This window comes from Schistocerca nitens, chromosome 6 (genome assembly GCF_023898315.1).
Source record: "Schistocerca nitens isolate TAMUIC-IGC-003100 chromosome 6, iqSchNite1.1, whole genome shotgun sequence".
NCBI classification, from domain to species: domain Eukaryota; kingdom Metazoa; phylum Arthropoda; class Insecta; order Orthoptera; family Acrididae; genus Schistocerca; species Schistocerca nitens.
In genome coordinates this window covers 335,037,374-335,053,761 of record NC_064619.1, presented here as the reverse complement: position 1 = coordinate 335,053,761, position 16,388 = coordinate 335,037,374, and the positions used below count along the sequence as shown (strand labels likewise).

At 41.2% G+C, this 16,388-nt stretch overlaps 1 protein-coding gene across 1 annotated transcript in view; it reads left to right on the top strand.

The window, feature by feature from the left end:
• LOC126262514 (cytochrome P450 6k1-like) overlaps positions 1-16,388 on the top strand; it is a 55,881-nt gene that overhangs the window by 26,796 nt on the left and 12,697 nt on the right. Inside the window, exons 2-4 of the mRNA XM_049959187.1 lie at positions 5,940-6,839; positions 9,026-9,262; positions 10,614-10,865. Coding sequence (XP_049815144.1) covers positions 5,948-6,839; positions 9,026-9,262; positions 10,614-10,865 — 1,381 coding nt within the window. The 5' untranslated portion in view covers positions 5,940-5,947. The remainder of the gene's footprint in view (positions 1-5,939; positions 6,840-9,025; positions 9,263-10,613; positions 10,866-16,388) is intronic.

The following is a 16,388-nucleotide window of genomic DNA, read 5'->3' as shown; positions in this document are numbered from 1 at the left end:
CACATGTCTGCTGTCGACATCTGACGGAAACTTGGAATCCCATCGCCAACCTCGTGACACCCTTGGGGTAGTATCAATATGTGATGCCACAGTTGTACTTCATTCAAGACCCTGCTTTCGCATTTGGACTTGATTGCGGCTTCGATGTCATATTGTTCAGTGGAGGCACCGGGCTTACCACGGCTGCAATTAGACAACATGGCCTCCTTCGATACACAGTATACACAGTATATCATTATTAAGGTCCGTATTTCCACTTGACGGAGAAGTTGGTTGGGCGTGCATTGGTCAGATGCTGGGTTTTATGACATTTGTGGAAAATCTTAGTTGGCCGTGTCCTTCCTTCTTGGTGCATTTGACTAGCAGCGAACACTGGTGCCAATGATCGATACAATTTTTCTTCGACATTCTCTATTACCTCCTGACGTATGGGGTCGACATTCATGGCTGTTATCTCTGGTGCCCCCCCCCCCCCCCTCCCATGAACCATAGACCTTGCCGTTGGTGGGGAGGCTTGCGTGCCTCAGCGATACAGATAGCCGTACCGTAGGTGCAACCACAACGGAGGGGTATCTGTTGAGAGGTCAGATAAACGTATGGTTCCTGAAGAGGGGCAGCAGCCTTTTCAGTAGTTGCAGGGGCAACAGTCTGGATGATTGACTGATCTGGCCTTGTAACAATAACCAAAACGGCCTTGCTGTGCTGGTACTGCGAATGGCTGAAAGCAAGGGGAAACTACAGCCGTAATTTTTCCCGAGGGCATGCAGCTTTACTGTATGGATAAATCATGATGGCGTCCTTTTGGGTAAAATATTCCGGAGGTAAAATAGTCCCCCATTCGGATCTCCTGGCGGGGACTACTCAGGAGGACGTCGTTATCAGGAGCAAGAAAACTGGCGTTCTACGGATCGGAGCGTGGAATGTCAGATCCCTTAATCGGGCAGGTAGATTAGAAAATTTAAAAAGGGAAATGGATAGGTTAAAGTTAGATATAGTGGGAATTAGCGAAGTTCGGTGACAGGAGGAACAAGACATTTGGTCTGGTGAATACAGCGTTATAAATACAAAATCAAATAGGGGTAATGCAGGAGTAGGTTTAATAATGAATAAAAAAATAGGAATCGGGTAAGCTACTACAATCATAATAGTGAACGCATTATTGTGGCCAAGATAGACACGAAGCGCACGCCTACGACAGTAGTACAAGTCTATATGCCAACTAGCTCTGCAGATGACGAAGAAATTGAAGAAATGTATGATGAGATAAAAGAAACTATTCAGATAGTGAAAGGAGACGAAAATTTAATAGTCATGGGTGACTGGAATTCAATAGTAGGAAAAGGAAGAGAAGGAAACGTAGTAGGTGAATATGGATTGGGGGGAAGAAATGAAAGAGGAAGCCCCTGGTAGAATTTTGCACAGAGCACAACTTAATCATAGCTAACACTTGGTTCAAGAATCATAAAAGAAGGTTGTATACATGGAAAAAGCCTGGAGATACTGACAGGTTTCAGATAGATTACATAACGGTAAGACAGAGATTTAGGAACCAGGTTTTAAATTGTAAGACATTTCCAGGCGGAGATGTGGACTCTGACCACAATTTATTGGTAATGAGCTGTAGATTAAAACTGAAGAAACCGCAAAAAGGTGGGAATTTAAGAAGATGGGACCTGGATAAAGTGACTAAACCAGAGGTTGTACAGAGTTTCAGGAAGAGCATAAGGGAACAATTGAGAAGAATGGGGGAAAGAAATACAGTAGAAGAAGAATGGATAGCTTTGAGGAATGAAGTAGTGAAGGCAGCAGAGGATCACGTAGGTAAAAAGGCGAGGGCTAGTAGAAATCCTTGGGTGACAGATGAAATACTGAATTTAATTGATGAAAGGAGAAAATATAAAAATGCAGTAAATGAAGCAGGCAAAAAGGAATACAAACGTCTAAAAAATGAGATCGACAGGAAGTGCAAAATGGCTAAGCAGGGATGGCTACAGGACAAATGCAAGGATGTAGAGGCTTATCTCACTAGGGGTAAGATAGATACTGCCTACAGGAAAATTAAAGAGACCTTTTGAGAAAAGAGAAACACCTGTATGAATATCAAGATCTCAGATGGCAACCCAGTTCTAAGCAAAGAAGGGAAAGCAGAAAGGTGGAAGGAGTATATAGAGGGACTATACAAGGGCGGTGTACTTGAGGGCAATGTTAAAGAAAGGGGAGAGGAAGTAGATGAAGATGAAATGGGAGATATGATACTGCGTGAAGAATTTGATAGAGCACTGAAAGACCTAAGTCGAAACAAGGCCCCAGGAGTAGACAACATTCCATTAGAACTACTGACAGCCTTGGGAGAGCCAGTCCTGACAAAACTCTACCAACTGGTGAGCAAAACGTATGAGACAGGCGAAATACCCTCAGACTTCAAGGAGAATATAATTATTCCAATCCCAAAGAAGGCAGGCGTTGACAGATATGAAAATTACCGAACTATCAGTTTAATAAGTCACGGCTGCAAAATACTAACGCCGAAATCTTTACAGACGAATGGAAAAACTGGTAGAAGCCGACCTCAGGGAAGATCAGTTTGGATTCCGTAGAAATATGGGAACACGTGAGGCAATAATGACCCTACGACTTATCTTAGAAGCTAGATTAAGAAAAGGCAAACCTACGTTTCTAGCATTGGTAGACTTGGAGAAAGCTTTTGACAATGTAGACTGGAATCCTCTCTTTCAAATTCTGAAGGTGGCAGGGGTAAACTACATGGAGCGAAAGGCTATTTACAATTTGTACAGAAACCAGATGGCAGTTATAAGAGTCGACGGACATGAAAGGGAAGCAGTGGTTGGGAAGGGAGTGAGACAGGGTTGTAGCCTCTCCCCGATGTTATTCAATCTCTATATTGAGCAAGCAGTAAAGGAAACAAAAGAAAAATTCGGAGTAGGTATTAAAATCCATGGAGGAGAAATAAAAACTTAAAGGTTCGCCGATGACACTGTAATTCTGTCAGAGACAGCAAAGGACTTGCAAGAGCAGCTGAACGGAATGGATAATGTCTTGAAGGGAGGATATAAGACGAACATCAACAAAAGCAAAATGAGGATAATGGAATGTAGTCGAATTAAGTCGGGTGATGCTGAGGGAATTAGATTAGGAAATGAGACACTTAAAGTGGTAAAGGAATTTTGCTATTTGGGGAGCAAAATGACTGATGATGGTCGAAGTAGAGAGGATATAAAATGTAGACTGGCAATGCCAAGGAAAACGATTCTGAAGAAGAGAAATTTGTTAACATCGAGTATAGATTTAAGTGTCAGGAAGTCGTTTCTGAAAGTATTTATATGGAGTGTAGCCATGTATGGAAGTGAGATATCTACGATAAATAGTTTGGACAAGAAGAGAGTAGAAGCTTTTGAAATGTGGTGCTACTGAAGATTAAATGGGTAGATCACATAACTAATGAGGGGGTATTCAATAGAATTGAGGAGAAGAGGAGTTTGTGGCACAACTTGACAAGAAGAAGGGATCGGTTGGTAGGACATGTTCTGAGGCATCAAGGGACCACCAATTTAGTATTGGAGGACAGCGTGGAGGGTAAAAATCGTAGAGGGAGACCAAGAGATGAATACACTAAACAGATTCAGTAGGATGTAGGCCGCAGTACGTATTGGGAGATGAAGAAGCTTGCACAGGATAGAGTAGCATGGAGAGCTGCATCAAACCAATCTCAGGACTGAAGACCATAACAACAACAACAATCTCTGGTGTGCTTGGCCCGACATTTCTGGTTGCCAAATGCTCATACATCTCTTCTCTTACTGTATGGGGTATGAGTGAAGCTCATGACGGATTTCCACAACTGCTGTTTGGATCATGTTCGGCAGCCAATCATAATTCTTTCATGTAGACACATTTCTGTTTCATTTCTAACTGATGAATTCCGCTGTCGTTGTGTCATCCTTTACCAGAAGAGCTTATCACATATTTTCTGAGCCGGCCGGTGTGGCCGTGCAGTTCTAGGCGCTTCAGTCAGGAACCGCGTGACCGCTACGGTCGCAGGTTCGAATCCTGCCTCGGGCATGGATGTGTGTGATGTCCTTAGGTTGGTTAGGTTTAAGTAGTTCTAAGTTCAAAAATGGTTCAAATGGCTCTGAGCACTATGGGACTCAACTTCTGAGGTCATTAGTCCCCTAGAACTTAGAACTAGTTAAACCTAACTAACCTAAGGACATCACAAACATCCATGCCCGAGGCAGGATTCGAACCTGCGACCGTAGCGGCCTTGCCGTTCCAGACTGCAGCGCCTTTAACCGCACGGCCACTTCGGCCGGCCAAGTTCTAAGTTCTAGGGGACTGATGACCACAGATGTTAAGCCCCGTAGTGCTCAGAGCCATTTGAACTATTTGAATATATTTTCTATGACTTCCTTCATGAAGTGTGAGATTTGGTCACCTTCTGTCACGTTCAGATACACGACGTGGCATAGGCTCAAGACGTTCTAGACTATGTCGTCTCCTCATGATACTGGGAACCCATTCTTGTATTGTTCTTCCACTAAGCGAGATTGCTGCTAGTTGTCGTCAGAGTTTGCTTCATTCCGCTTAGAATTTGTTACCAGCTACTGACCTCCACCTCAGTGTTTTCGAATTACTGCTGGGTTTTGCCATCCAAGTAGAAGTGCACATACGCGTTCGTCAAACAGTCGTGTCATCCCAAATCTGAAAGCAGGGTCGTCAGTGAACTACAATACTTAGCACTGAATGCACATTTATTACTGAGAGCAATGTACAGTCAGAACACAACCAACTTCCTCTACAGAGAGTGTAGCTATTTATACAAACTCCAATATTCGAGAATTACAAACGTAAGATATTTCAAGAACCTTCCAGAAATGGTAAACAGTAAATAACACGTAACTGCTGGTGTTTGTGTTTCAATTGGTGACCAGCCGGCCGCTGTGGCCGAGCGGTTGTAGGCGCTTCAGTCGGGAACCGCGCTGCTGCTACGGTCGCAGGTTCGAATCCTGCCTCGGGCATGTGTGTGTGTGATATTCTTAGGTTAGTTAGGTCTAAAGAGTACTAAGTCTAGGGGACTGATGACCTCAGAGGTTAAGTCCCATAGTGCTCAGAGCCATTTGAATTTTTATTGGTGACCTGCAGTGCGGCGCCAGCTACAACTTAACAGTTATACAAATGTGTTGAAGCCGCTCTGATCTTTTCAAGGGCTTGTTATTTTATTTACACTATGGAAAATGTATCAGTCTCATTTATTGATAGAACAAGTTGTTCCCAATTTAAAGGGTAACAAATATCAGGTGTCACCATGTAGTATTTATGGACGACAGTCGAAATTAACACTGGTGAAACATAAATAGCGATAAATGATATAATTGTCCAAAATTTATGTTGAGAAATATACAAAGGACTAGTTCGAAGCAGTTTTGCTGTTCCTAATGTTGTATTCTGTCTCATGGGGCAAGTACACCTGTTTAAGAATCTCGTACTTCTCTACAAATCTCTTGCCACAGTCAAGACTGAAAATGGTACACTGGATCTGCATCGCCTGCTGCATCATCATATGAGTGTATCTCCTCAACAAACTGTCTTCGACAGTTATCACTCGACTAGTATTAGAACAGTTCATTTTCTCCAGGTGACATTAGGTGGAAAAGAAGAGAGAATTTCATAGGAATTAGTTTCGTATTTCTGTTAGGATGTTTGTAACCCAGAATTTACAGTGGAATCACATATCTTCTACAGTTCTGAAATAGATAGTCCTGTTGTATGGCAGAAGCCAACACTTGTCTTTCGTTCTGTTAGTGTGTTCCAATCAACTCCACTGTTGTTACTGTTCTGTGGCTGTCGAGGGCTTCGACAAAGCAGCAAAGCATGTAACAAGTTATAACACTAATCTTCTGTTCTTTCTATTTTTCACCTAGGAAACAAGATGGCCTTCTACTTCGACTCGTGGGTGACAGAACTGTTGGCTCTACTGTCAACGTGTTTCGTGATAATATACGTTACATTTAAAATAAATTACACCTACTGGAAGAAGAAAGGTCTGCCATATCTGGAGCCGTCGTTCCCACTGGGAAATGGTTGGAACGCAATACTAATGAGGAAATGCCCGGGCGAAGATATGAAAGACGTGTACTTTGAAACAGAAGGCAAAGCTGTCGTCGGTATTTACTCATTAAATAATCCTCTTCTCGTTGTGCGGGATCCAGAACTTATCAAAATGATCATGGTGAGGGATTTCAACTACTTTCCTGACCGGGGCATCTACGTAGACGAGGAGACAGATTACCTGTCGGCGCACCTCTTCTTCCTCGGAGGAACCAAGTGGAAATCTCTGCGCCAGAAGCTGACGCCCACGTTCACGTCGGGAAAAATGCGCGCCATGTTCGGCATAGTGCGTGACTGTGCGCGCATTCTCGCTGACGTCATACCCTCGGGCAGAGATGTGGAAGTCCGAGAGTTGATCGCCCGCTACTCTACTGATGTCATTGCCTCCTGCGCCTTCGGCATTGATGTCGACAGTCAGCACAACCCCGAGGCGGAGTTCCGGCAGTGGGGGCGGCGCTTCTTCAAGACATCCCTGCGTTCTTACCTGACTCTGTCTCTGGGATTCTCTAATCCCAAACTGCGCACCCTGCTGCCTTTGCCCTTCACACCGAGGGATATCACAGAGTATTTCACGCGCGTTGTAGATGACACAGTCAAACACCGAGAGAAGACAGGCATCATTAGGAAGGACTTCATGCAGTTGATGATTCAGTTGAAGAACAATGGATATGTTGATGACAGCTTCACAATCACTGGGGAGAAGAGTACTGAAAGTAAGTCATGTTCCTCAAATTATATGATTTTTTAAAAACTATTTAATTGTAAATTTAGAACGTTGTTTACCCTGTAAATCTTAGATATTTTGTAGTAAGACACCGTTAGTCTGCTCTCATCCAAATCATTTGCGAGTATGGTCTCATTTACTGGCATGATAATTAATATTGTCGATAACCAAAGACCAATACATGCCACATTTCTTAATGTAAAACTGCGAAAATTTTGCTCTCATCTTAGAAGTTTTCAGTTAAATGAATTTAACTGCATATCGTTTTCTGAGAAGTGGCAGTAGTTTTGGGTATAAATAGTTTAGATCAACCAGTAACTCAAACATTAAGAGGTATATCAATACCAGTAGAAAGCCTTCATATTGTTGGCTGCTTCGTAACTCATGTACCTCTATGGCTTTTAGTACGAATAAGTAGTTGGTTATAGAGATCCCTTTCGAAACATCAATGAATAACATCTTTTCATTGCTAATAAAAGTACACGAGATCTAACATAAGGAGACATTGCTATTTTTTCCCACATTTGTTTCTACCTAGAGTGTTATCTTTGGAAAAAAATTGTCTACTTCAAATATTTACTTGCTTTTTCATAAAGTTAGGTTTAAGTAGTTCTAAGTCTAGGGTACTGATGACCTCAGATGTTAAGTCCCATAGCACTTAGAGTCATTTTTTTTCTTAAGTTCAGGTGTTCTTCGTGTTGGCTTAGGTTCTGTCTTTACTTTTATTACCTTTATTATCGTTCCTTTGAGTTTAAATCAGAATTTTTAATCTGATCTAGTATAATCGCAGTAAAAATGAAAAATTTTTGTTGCCTGAAATTAATTGTGCAGCTCGGGCTAACACGCTGCTCAGCTAAACACATACTTCTACTACGAAGTTAACTACAAAATGTAAATGGGCAGCAGATATATACAGACACATAGTTGTCCACCATGACACACCAATTTTCGATGCACCTACTTGCAACAAGCAAATTCAAAATGATGTTTTATTTAAGTAAAGATACGTATCTAACTAATCATGGCTTGAAAAATACATTTCAAGAATTGAAAGAACTTAATAGACAATTTCCATTTCTGAATCACTTTAGCATTGATATTTTCACTATTTACTTGAACAATGCTTCAATTGGACATTCTTCTTCTCAGAAATGTAGCCCCAGTACCTACAACTGAGGCACAGAGTAGTACAAAGCATCTCTACAAGTTCTTCTTGTGAATTTATTACCATTAAAATATTTTGGCCGTCCCATTAGGACAGTTATTCGTTTTCTTGTTTAACCAATAGGACATCAGTATTGCCTTTCATGTAACTACTTTACGAAACACCAAAATGGTGAAAAAAGCAGCAGCTTTCTTCAGCATTGGTCATTAAGATGTCATTGTCAACAGATACGGCTGATAGAGGAAATAGAGAATATTCAAAGAAAAGTAGCACATTTTGTTACAGGTTCATTTAGTAAGCGCAAGAGCATCCCGGAGATGTTCATCCAACTCTAGAGGCAGACGCTGGAAGAGAAGTGTTCTGCATCACGTTGAAGTTCTGAGAATGTAGCTTCCTAGAGGAATCAACCAATATATTGGAACAAGAAAAGGGGGAACTGACGCTGGTACCCAAGTACCCTCCGCCACACACCGTATGGTGGCTTGCAGAGTATAGACGTAGTTGTACATGTAGATGTTTGTGTCAGTACGAAATATCTTGCGTCACTACCAAACTTAGCTAAGCTTTTACATATTAGTAGAATGACCAATCCTACAAAAAACATATGTGAAGTCGCAACAGAGAGGAGAATTACTTTTGCGAAGGCAATCAAGAGAATATTACTATAATTTATGGCTCTTGCAGTTTTATCTTCATTATACCTGAACTGGCAAAATTGGCAATTACTTTAGTTGTCAAATTAAAACTGCACTATTTAAAGCATGATTGTGAAACTAACACCTTAGACAAGATATCCAGTTATAGGCACTTTTTATATAATTATTGTTGCTATTACAGTTCTTGAAAAGAAACTGCATTTTGTAAGGGCACCTTTCACTCACTAACTGTAAACGATGAAGAATTCTTAGAAACCATTTCCTCATGGTAACTGTGAGAGTTCGTAACATTAAGCTGATTTGCTTCACAACGAAAGTAACAGCATGTTTACAAACATAATTTGCACCTGGCAGGGACAAGTAAGACCCTGACGACCAAGGAGGTGGCAGCGCAGGCGTGGGTGTTCTTCCTCGCTGGGTTCGAGACCTCTTCCACCACCGTAAGCTTCTGCCTGTACGAGCTTTCTAGACATCTGGATATCCAGAAGAAACTGCAAGAAGAAGTTGATGACATAATGAAAAAGACCAAGGGTGACGTGACATATGAAGATATAATGACCAAAATGCCATACATGGAAAAGGTGGTAAATGGTATGTTGAATGGGTTGGCTTTTTATCATATATCATAATAAGTAAAATGTGGTCCTGCACACATAAGAGTCATTAAGAGAAGAGAACGCAAATTAGTAAACACTAGGTCAGCCACATACTCGTTTAATTATGATGCCATCATCCGTAATAAAGCTGGTATTTAATGACAGCCATATACAATAGTGTTACTTCCTATATTTATGAACATATAGTATTTACAATATAAACTATGTACACTGCCAGCAAAAAAACAGAACACTTTATAGGAGCTATCCAAAACTGTGGAACAGATAAAAACATTAACATTCTCAGGCATAAGGAAGCCAAAAGTCCACAAATCTTATCTGGAAGGAGCGTCCTGAGGCATCCTTAGAAACAGTGCCTCTCTCCTTATAGATCCAAGAAGACTCATGATCCATCCCTAACTACTATTACGAAATTCTGTAATAACATAAATCACACACACACATATATTACCTTTCTTGTTTGTTCATTTATTCAAAACTGTACTGCACTCACGATATCAGGCATTCAGCATAACAAGGTCTGCTTTATCAGCACCTTAAGAATTAACCACAACATTTTGGGTTCCTAGAAGATCTGTTACGGAATTTTATACTCTGCTGTGTTATTAATTATCCAAAGGCAAGCAACAGTTGCTATGTATGAAAGAAACAGCAGAGTTTATTTCAGTATACAGATTAAATATTTATGATTTACGAATTCTTGGCTCCAGAAGCTAAAGGAACATAGGGAAAGCCTGTGAAAAGATGTTACGAGTAGTGTAAGTTTTATTTTCTCTCACGAGTATAACGGATTTTACTTCGATTATAAACGCACAGAGTGCTGCTGTTGGGTTGTATTCTATTCTCCAGTAATCTTACCTTCCATTCTCTTCTATACAATAGCACCCCAATCACCTAGGATATCAAACTTTCATCCTGTTAACGTATTTCATCAACTCCATTATTTCAGATATATTCACCCTTATTACTCATCGTAGTCTTGTGATGTGCACATGAAAACCAGTATGGTTGGTGTTGTTTTATTTTCAGGAAGAATTATTCAGACACTGTCGATCACAATATCCTACCCTGTTACCTACCCTACTGTTCATAGCGAAGCAAACACCTGTTACACCAGAATGCTGGCCATAGACCAAATGGTTTAGTAGTTAGTTAATGACAAATCCTCTTCTGGGACCATTACGTTCATACATTATCTTGAATTGTTTTCAGAGTGCAAATCAACTGCTATCGATAATGGGAGATTCAAAATTTCACAAAGAGCGCCACCATTGAATACTTATTAAAACACTTCCGTTAACATCTGTTCACCGTTTTTTTTTCAGAAACCCTTCGTATGTATCCACCCGCTACAGTTCTGAATCGTGAGGTGGTGCAGGATTATAAGCTGCCAGGATATGACTGTGTTTTGGAGAAAGGAACTAAGGTGATTATTCCACTCATGGGACTCCATTATGACAGGAAGTTCTTTCGAAGCCCCGAGAAATTCGACCCGGAGCACTTTTCCGAGGAGCAGAAGGCATCCAGGCACCCCTACTGCTATATGCCCTTTGGCGAAGGGCCACGCATCTGCATTGGTGAGTCAGTCCACTTTTCTTCTTGTTATCATTATTTTACAAAAACTGTATGAAAATGTCTTGCGTTAAAATAAAAAGAAACACTTCATACTGATTAACTGAATGAAACCGAATAATTTAACATGATAAAATCAATGGTGACACACTAAATGAAATGGAATGACGTGAAATAGTCTCAGAGAAATTCATTCAGAAATTCTAAACCAGAAATGTAGACTTTTTAGTGACCAAAACTGCACCCTGAAATACATCTGTCATTTGTTCCGGATTTCTATAACAAGAAGTGCAGTTTCTGTCATTTCCTCATCTCACAGTGCACTATAGTTTCATTCTATATTTGTTAAAAAATTTGTTTCCTGATAGAAACATGTATATTCATAAACAACTAGACTCAACGACATCAAACTATTATCCACTGAAAAAATGGAAATGAGTGTACGGCATTGTGGGCCGGGAGTCCTCCAGTCGGGGAAGTTTGGCCGCCGAGGGCAAGTACTTATTGCATTCGACGCCACACTGAACGACTTGCGCGTTGGAGATAGGGATGAAAGGATGATAAGGACAACACATCACCCAGTCCATAAGCGCAGAAGTTCTCCTGCCCCAGCCGGGAATCGAACCGACCACTGAACTAACGGGAGCAGACTATTATCCACTTGTCGATTTGCAACACTGTGGCCTCTCATTATCCATACCAAAGTTTGGACGTAGCGGCTGTAAAGATAATAGTTGTCATTAGCATATATCACACTAATGTGAGCAATATTGTCCACAGATATGTGATAAGGCAGTAAACGTCCCATCATCTGGCTACTTGCGTTCAACCCTTTAAATACAAGCACAAAATAGTGACGAAGTACAATAAAATAAGTCCTCGTCTTACTTTGCAATCGGCAACATCTCATTCTCTGTTTTGCTTATTCATAAGACTACCCGTTCACAAAAATGCTCTTCTTCAATAGTGCCAACACCGATCGTCCTTCTAAATGTCAAACCAGCAGTCTTCCCATATACTGGCCTGTTGTGTGGACAAGTAGACGGCTGCAAATGACTGCACACTCTCACCAATCTTTTCATTGTATGCCGTAGATATCATAGGGGACATGGGAAAACAAGCTTACAGTAGTTCTCTTTGCGAACTGTTAATGTGTATCTGTTACTGTCAAACTGCACAAAATGTGACCTCGTTGAAGAATCTGTTATTGCTCTCTCCCGTTTGTACATCCATCTCGGTGAACTGATATTTCTAGTTCCTCTAGCTGGTCAAACTTCCTACCTTTCTTCACTTTGTGCACCACTTCAAGATCTTCTTCAATACCTTTTACCCGGTGGCATGTCTCGTACACATGTTTAGCTGCTACAGATGCTTAAGTAAGGCTGAGTTTATGTCCAAAGTTATTTCATGACTATAATGTGCTTTAAATGAGTGTTTGAAAGATTGAACGCAGATAAACAGATGATGGAAGCTTGACCCCCAAAACGCGTAGCTGTGGATAACATCACTCACATTTGCGTGTTGTATGCTAAATAACAGTAGCGATTGTGGCATGAAACTCTCTCAGAAACATGTATTGTCGCTCAGTGAGTGAAATTGATTATCTGATGCGCTTGAGACGTTAGTATCAGAAAAAAGTATCAGAGATAGACACAGATCACTATTCTCTATAACTGACTAAAAGACATAGTTTAGGAATGTCTTAATTTATTTTATTATTTCCACAATGATGAAGTGGGATCACATAACAATTTAACTTTTATTTCTTTATTTTCACTGCACCTTAATCTTCTCCTCCAAGTTGACATAGTATCTCCATGTGGACGTTGTTCTTTGCTTTTTCTTCCTTGGTAGCCTTCTAAATTGTAGATCTTAGTTCTAAATGAATTTCTACTTGTTGAGTCTGATACTTTTATGATATTTCTTTTCATTGTGCTTCTTACTTTTGTGACTGATGATATCGTCGGCGTCGTCCATGTTGGCGTTATCTTTTCTATGTACATGTATGCCTTAGTTTTTTTCTCTTGATAGTATTCTAAAGTGAACAACGTAGTTGTAAAAAGTGCTTGCATCTGTTGTATCCGATAAACTCATGATATTTCTTTTCACTTCGTTTTTTATTTCTCTCCTTATTAGTCTCATTGGCTTCCTCCATGTTAACAGTTTCTTTTTCATATGTGAGCTGTACCTATGTTGTTCCTTTTGCTCCCATTTGGTTTTTTATTTGTGTTATTTATACCATCGCTTGCTTCCTTTTCGAGAACTATAGGAATATTTTTTTATTAGTCCATTCTAATTCATTTCATCAAGGTATCCAAAAACTTCTATATTTACTGTTTTTTTTTTTTAGGAAACTGTTGCAACCGTGAAATAGTGACAAATCTTTGAATAGGTTTCATCCGTCTGGTATATACCATTTAAGGATTTATCTTTGGAATATAATTAGTTAATTGGGATTGGGTTCTTAGTGAAAAAATAACTACTTGGCAGCCTATAAACTTGGGAGGCTCACCATTTGGAAAAATTCACTGTGACCATAACGACGGCAACAGCAGCACCAAATGTGTCGATAGTTGGAATGGAGCGGTCCATTGCCCAACGAAAGTCTCTCTGTAACAGTTCTGAAGCGAACGTCACGAACTGCCACATTTATTTTAAGAATCAGGTCGAAGTCACAAGTACTTATATCTAAGAAGTATACTGGATAGTCAATAGAACGAATCAGTCACAGCTTGCGCTGTACGTGCCACAGCATTTCCCTGTAAATTGATGGGTGGTTTCTAATGAAATCGTCGCCCTTTCATTCCAAAATGATCAGCAATTGTTTTGCGATTATAAATGTGTATTTACATATTCTGAATCAGTCATAAATTAATAGTTCGCACTGTTAAAGATCCAATCCTTGTAGTTCAGTAGTTAAAATCTGTTGACGTTTCATGGTTTCATAGTTTCATGGTAATATATTGCGAGTAACTGATAACTGACAATAAATAATAATTGGTAATGGATAATAGAACCTGCACAGGGTTTGGCCACAGATCCAAACGAAGAGGGTTTGCATTTTGGAGCAGCTGAGGACCCACTACGACAGTTCTGAAGGAGAGGTTGCAAGCCACGATGCGATGCTCCACACACGAGTTCGCGGCCCGCCCCATTGAGAGCGGGCCACGCATCGATCAGGTCACCCCTGGGAAATATTTGTTTATTGTACTTCTACAGTATGTGCAAATCACATTAACCATGCACACTACCTTGCTTGACAGAGGAAGCCTGTTTATGATTCAGGTCGAAAGTGTCCAATTTATCGATATACACTTTCAGGTAAAGGGCTTTGTCTAACTTTTCTACTGAATAACTTTGACTGTCGAAGTGCGACTTTGGAAGCTTTTCAAAACACTTATCTACAGCTGGTATGAGCTTTCCATCCGATTATAATAAACGTTTTCTCGTCACAAATTCTTTGGAAGTGGTAAAGAAGAAGGAAGGAAAATTTTACAGTAAAAACTGTCTTCGTTGCGGAATTATTTAATGTTAATGACATGTTTCATTGACATTGAATACTTTTGCAACAAAGATCGCTTTTATTCTGAAATAAATCGAAAGTGGTTACTGTACAACCCTGCCACAATGGACTGGAATAATTTTTAAGGAAGGAAGGTTAGGATTTAATGTTCCGTCGATGGTAAGATCAGATCTGGGAAAGGAAGGAAAGGATTGGGAAATCGCCCATATCCATTACAAGGGAACCATTCAAGAATTCGCCTTAAACAATTAAGTGAAATTGTGGAAATCATAAATCTGGAGTATCGGAGGAGGATTTGAACCACTGCCCTCCTGAATGCCAGTCCAGGATTTTTTCACTGTGGTGCCTCTCTCGGTATGGAGACATGTGAAATATGGCACATCAGGCTGCATCTACTATTCGTAATCATATACTGCAGTTTTTTCACTGCTATTGGGGAAACCGCTTTCGAGAAGATTTCACCAACTGTGGAACCCTGCTACCAGGGCTGGACTGTGGCTGAGATTCCATGGTGCAGAAAACTCGTCTGTCGCAGTGGTAAGCTGGATTACCTCATGCCATCGCCTGATGCTACGCTGCCTCGGTGTCCTAGCTGATGGAATGCGGAGCACTGGTCACAAAATTGCCGGGCAAATCTGCCATAAATAAACGTCGCACAGACCTAGCAGCGTCTTGTCTTCGACTACTGCCGACGTCGAGACATACTTACGTCAGTCGACGGTCTCGTATCGGCCAAAAAGCTTTGTTCACATGAAGTCTCATCGTTTACTAGGAGCTGGTCTATGTACCGCTGCCAGACTCGATGATTCTGAGGCTCGAGCTGGAGTCGCCACGAGCAGACGACCACTAGGCTGACATCGTCGAGTCTCCTGGAGTCTCCAGCGGGTCTTATAGGTCTTAGGTTCGAAACCTGCGCTCCAACGCACCTCGCACCTGACCCACTGCCAGGACAGCTGACCGTGGCAGACACCCCTGACGACATCCTCTCGCCAGCGAGGCCTCTGACGCCGCCACCTGGGTGCCTATTCTGTATCTTTCCGCCCGTGTGCCGATCGTTTCGGTACTCAATAGCACCGAATCGTCTAGTAAATGGCTCTGAGCACTATGCGACTTAACTTCTGAGGTCATCAGTCGCCTAGAACTTAGAACTAATTAAACCTAACTAACCTAAGGACATCACACACATCCATGCCTGAGGCAGAATTCGAACCTGCAACCATAGCGGTCGCTCGGTTCCAGACTGTAGAACCGGACGACCACTCCAGCTGGCAATGGTCTAGTACTCGAGTTAGGGTCCCTGCGTTATTCAGTATGCATTTCGGTAGCGATACCGTTCGGGTCTAGAGAACCAAAGCGCTGTTGTCGGTTCGTGTCGCACAAGTGAATCAAAAGCAAGCGGCCGCAGATCCGAGCATGCTCACTGCAGCGCACACAGCGCTGCAAACACAAAGCGGCTAGCAAACGACACAGGTGCACTATTCTTCCAAGTTACGAAAATTGCGTTACGTTGCCATAACGCATGTCGCCGCATTCCATCGAGCTGACGTGCCCACCTTCATCGCCCTTGCCTCCTCCTTAACAGTATCAGGCGCAGAATATCCATTTCCATGATTCTCAGCTGAAATGCATAAAAATAGTGCTCAGAGCCATTTGAACCATTCGATCGCAGATAAATACTTGTGACAAGCAAGATTATGAAGATGATTGCTGCTAGTTACATTCGCAGTAATTTAAGTTGTGCTCTTAGATTCCTGTCTAACCGCATACTCGAAAATCGCTACATAGTCGGAAAAAATGGTGAATTATTTCTGACAAGAAAAAATGTAAAGGTCACTGTCGGTTGTTTCACTCACAGGAATTTCATATTTCATGTTCTAAACACACAGAAATCACGAAATCATTACTGAGGAAGTGCTCTCTTACATGTAAGTAATAACGAATATTGCAGAAAAATCTTAACTTACACGAATAACAATGTCTCAGAACGCGTTGCATATATGAAGAG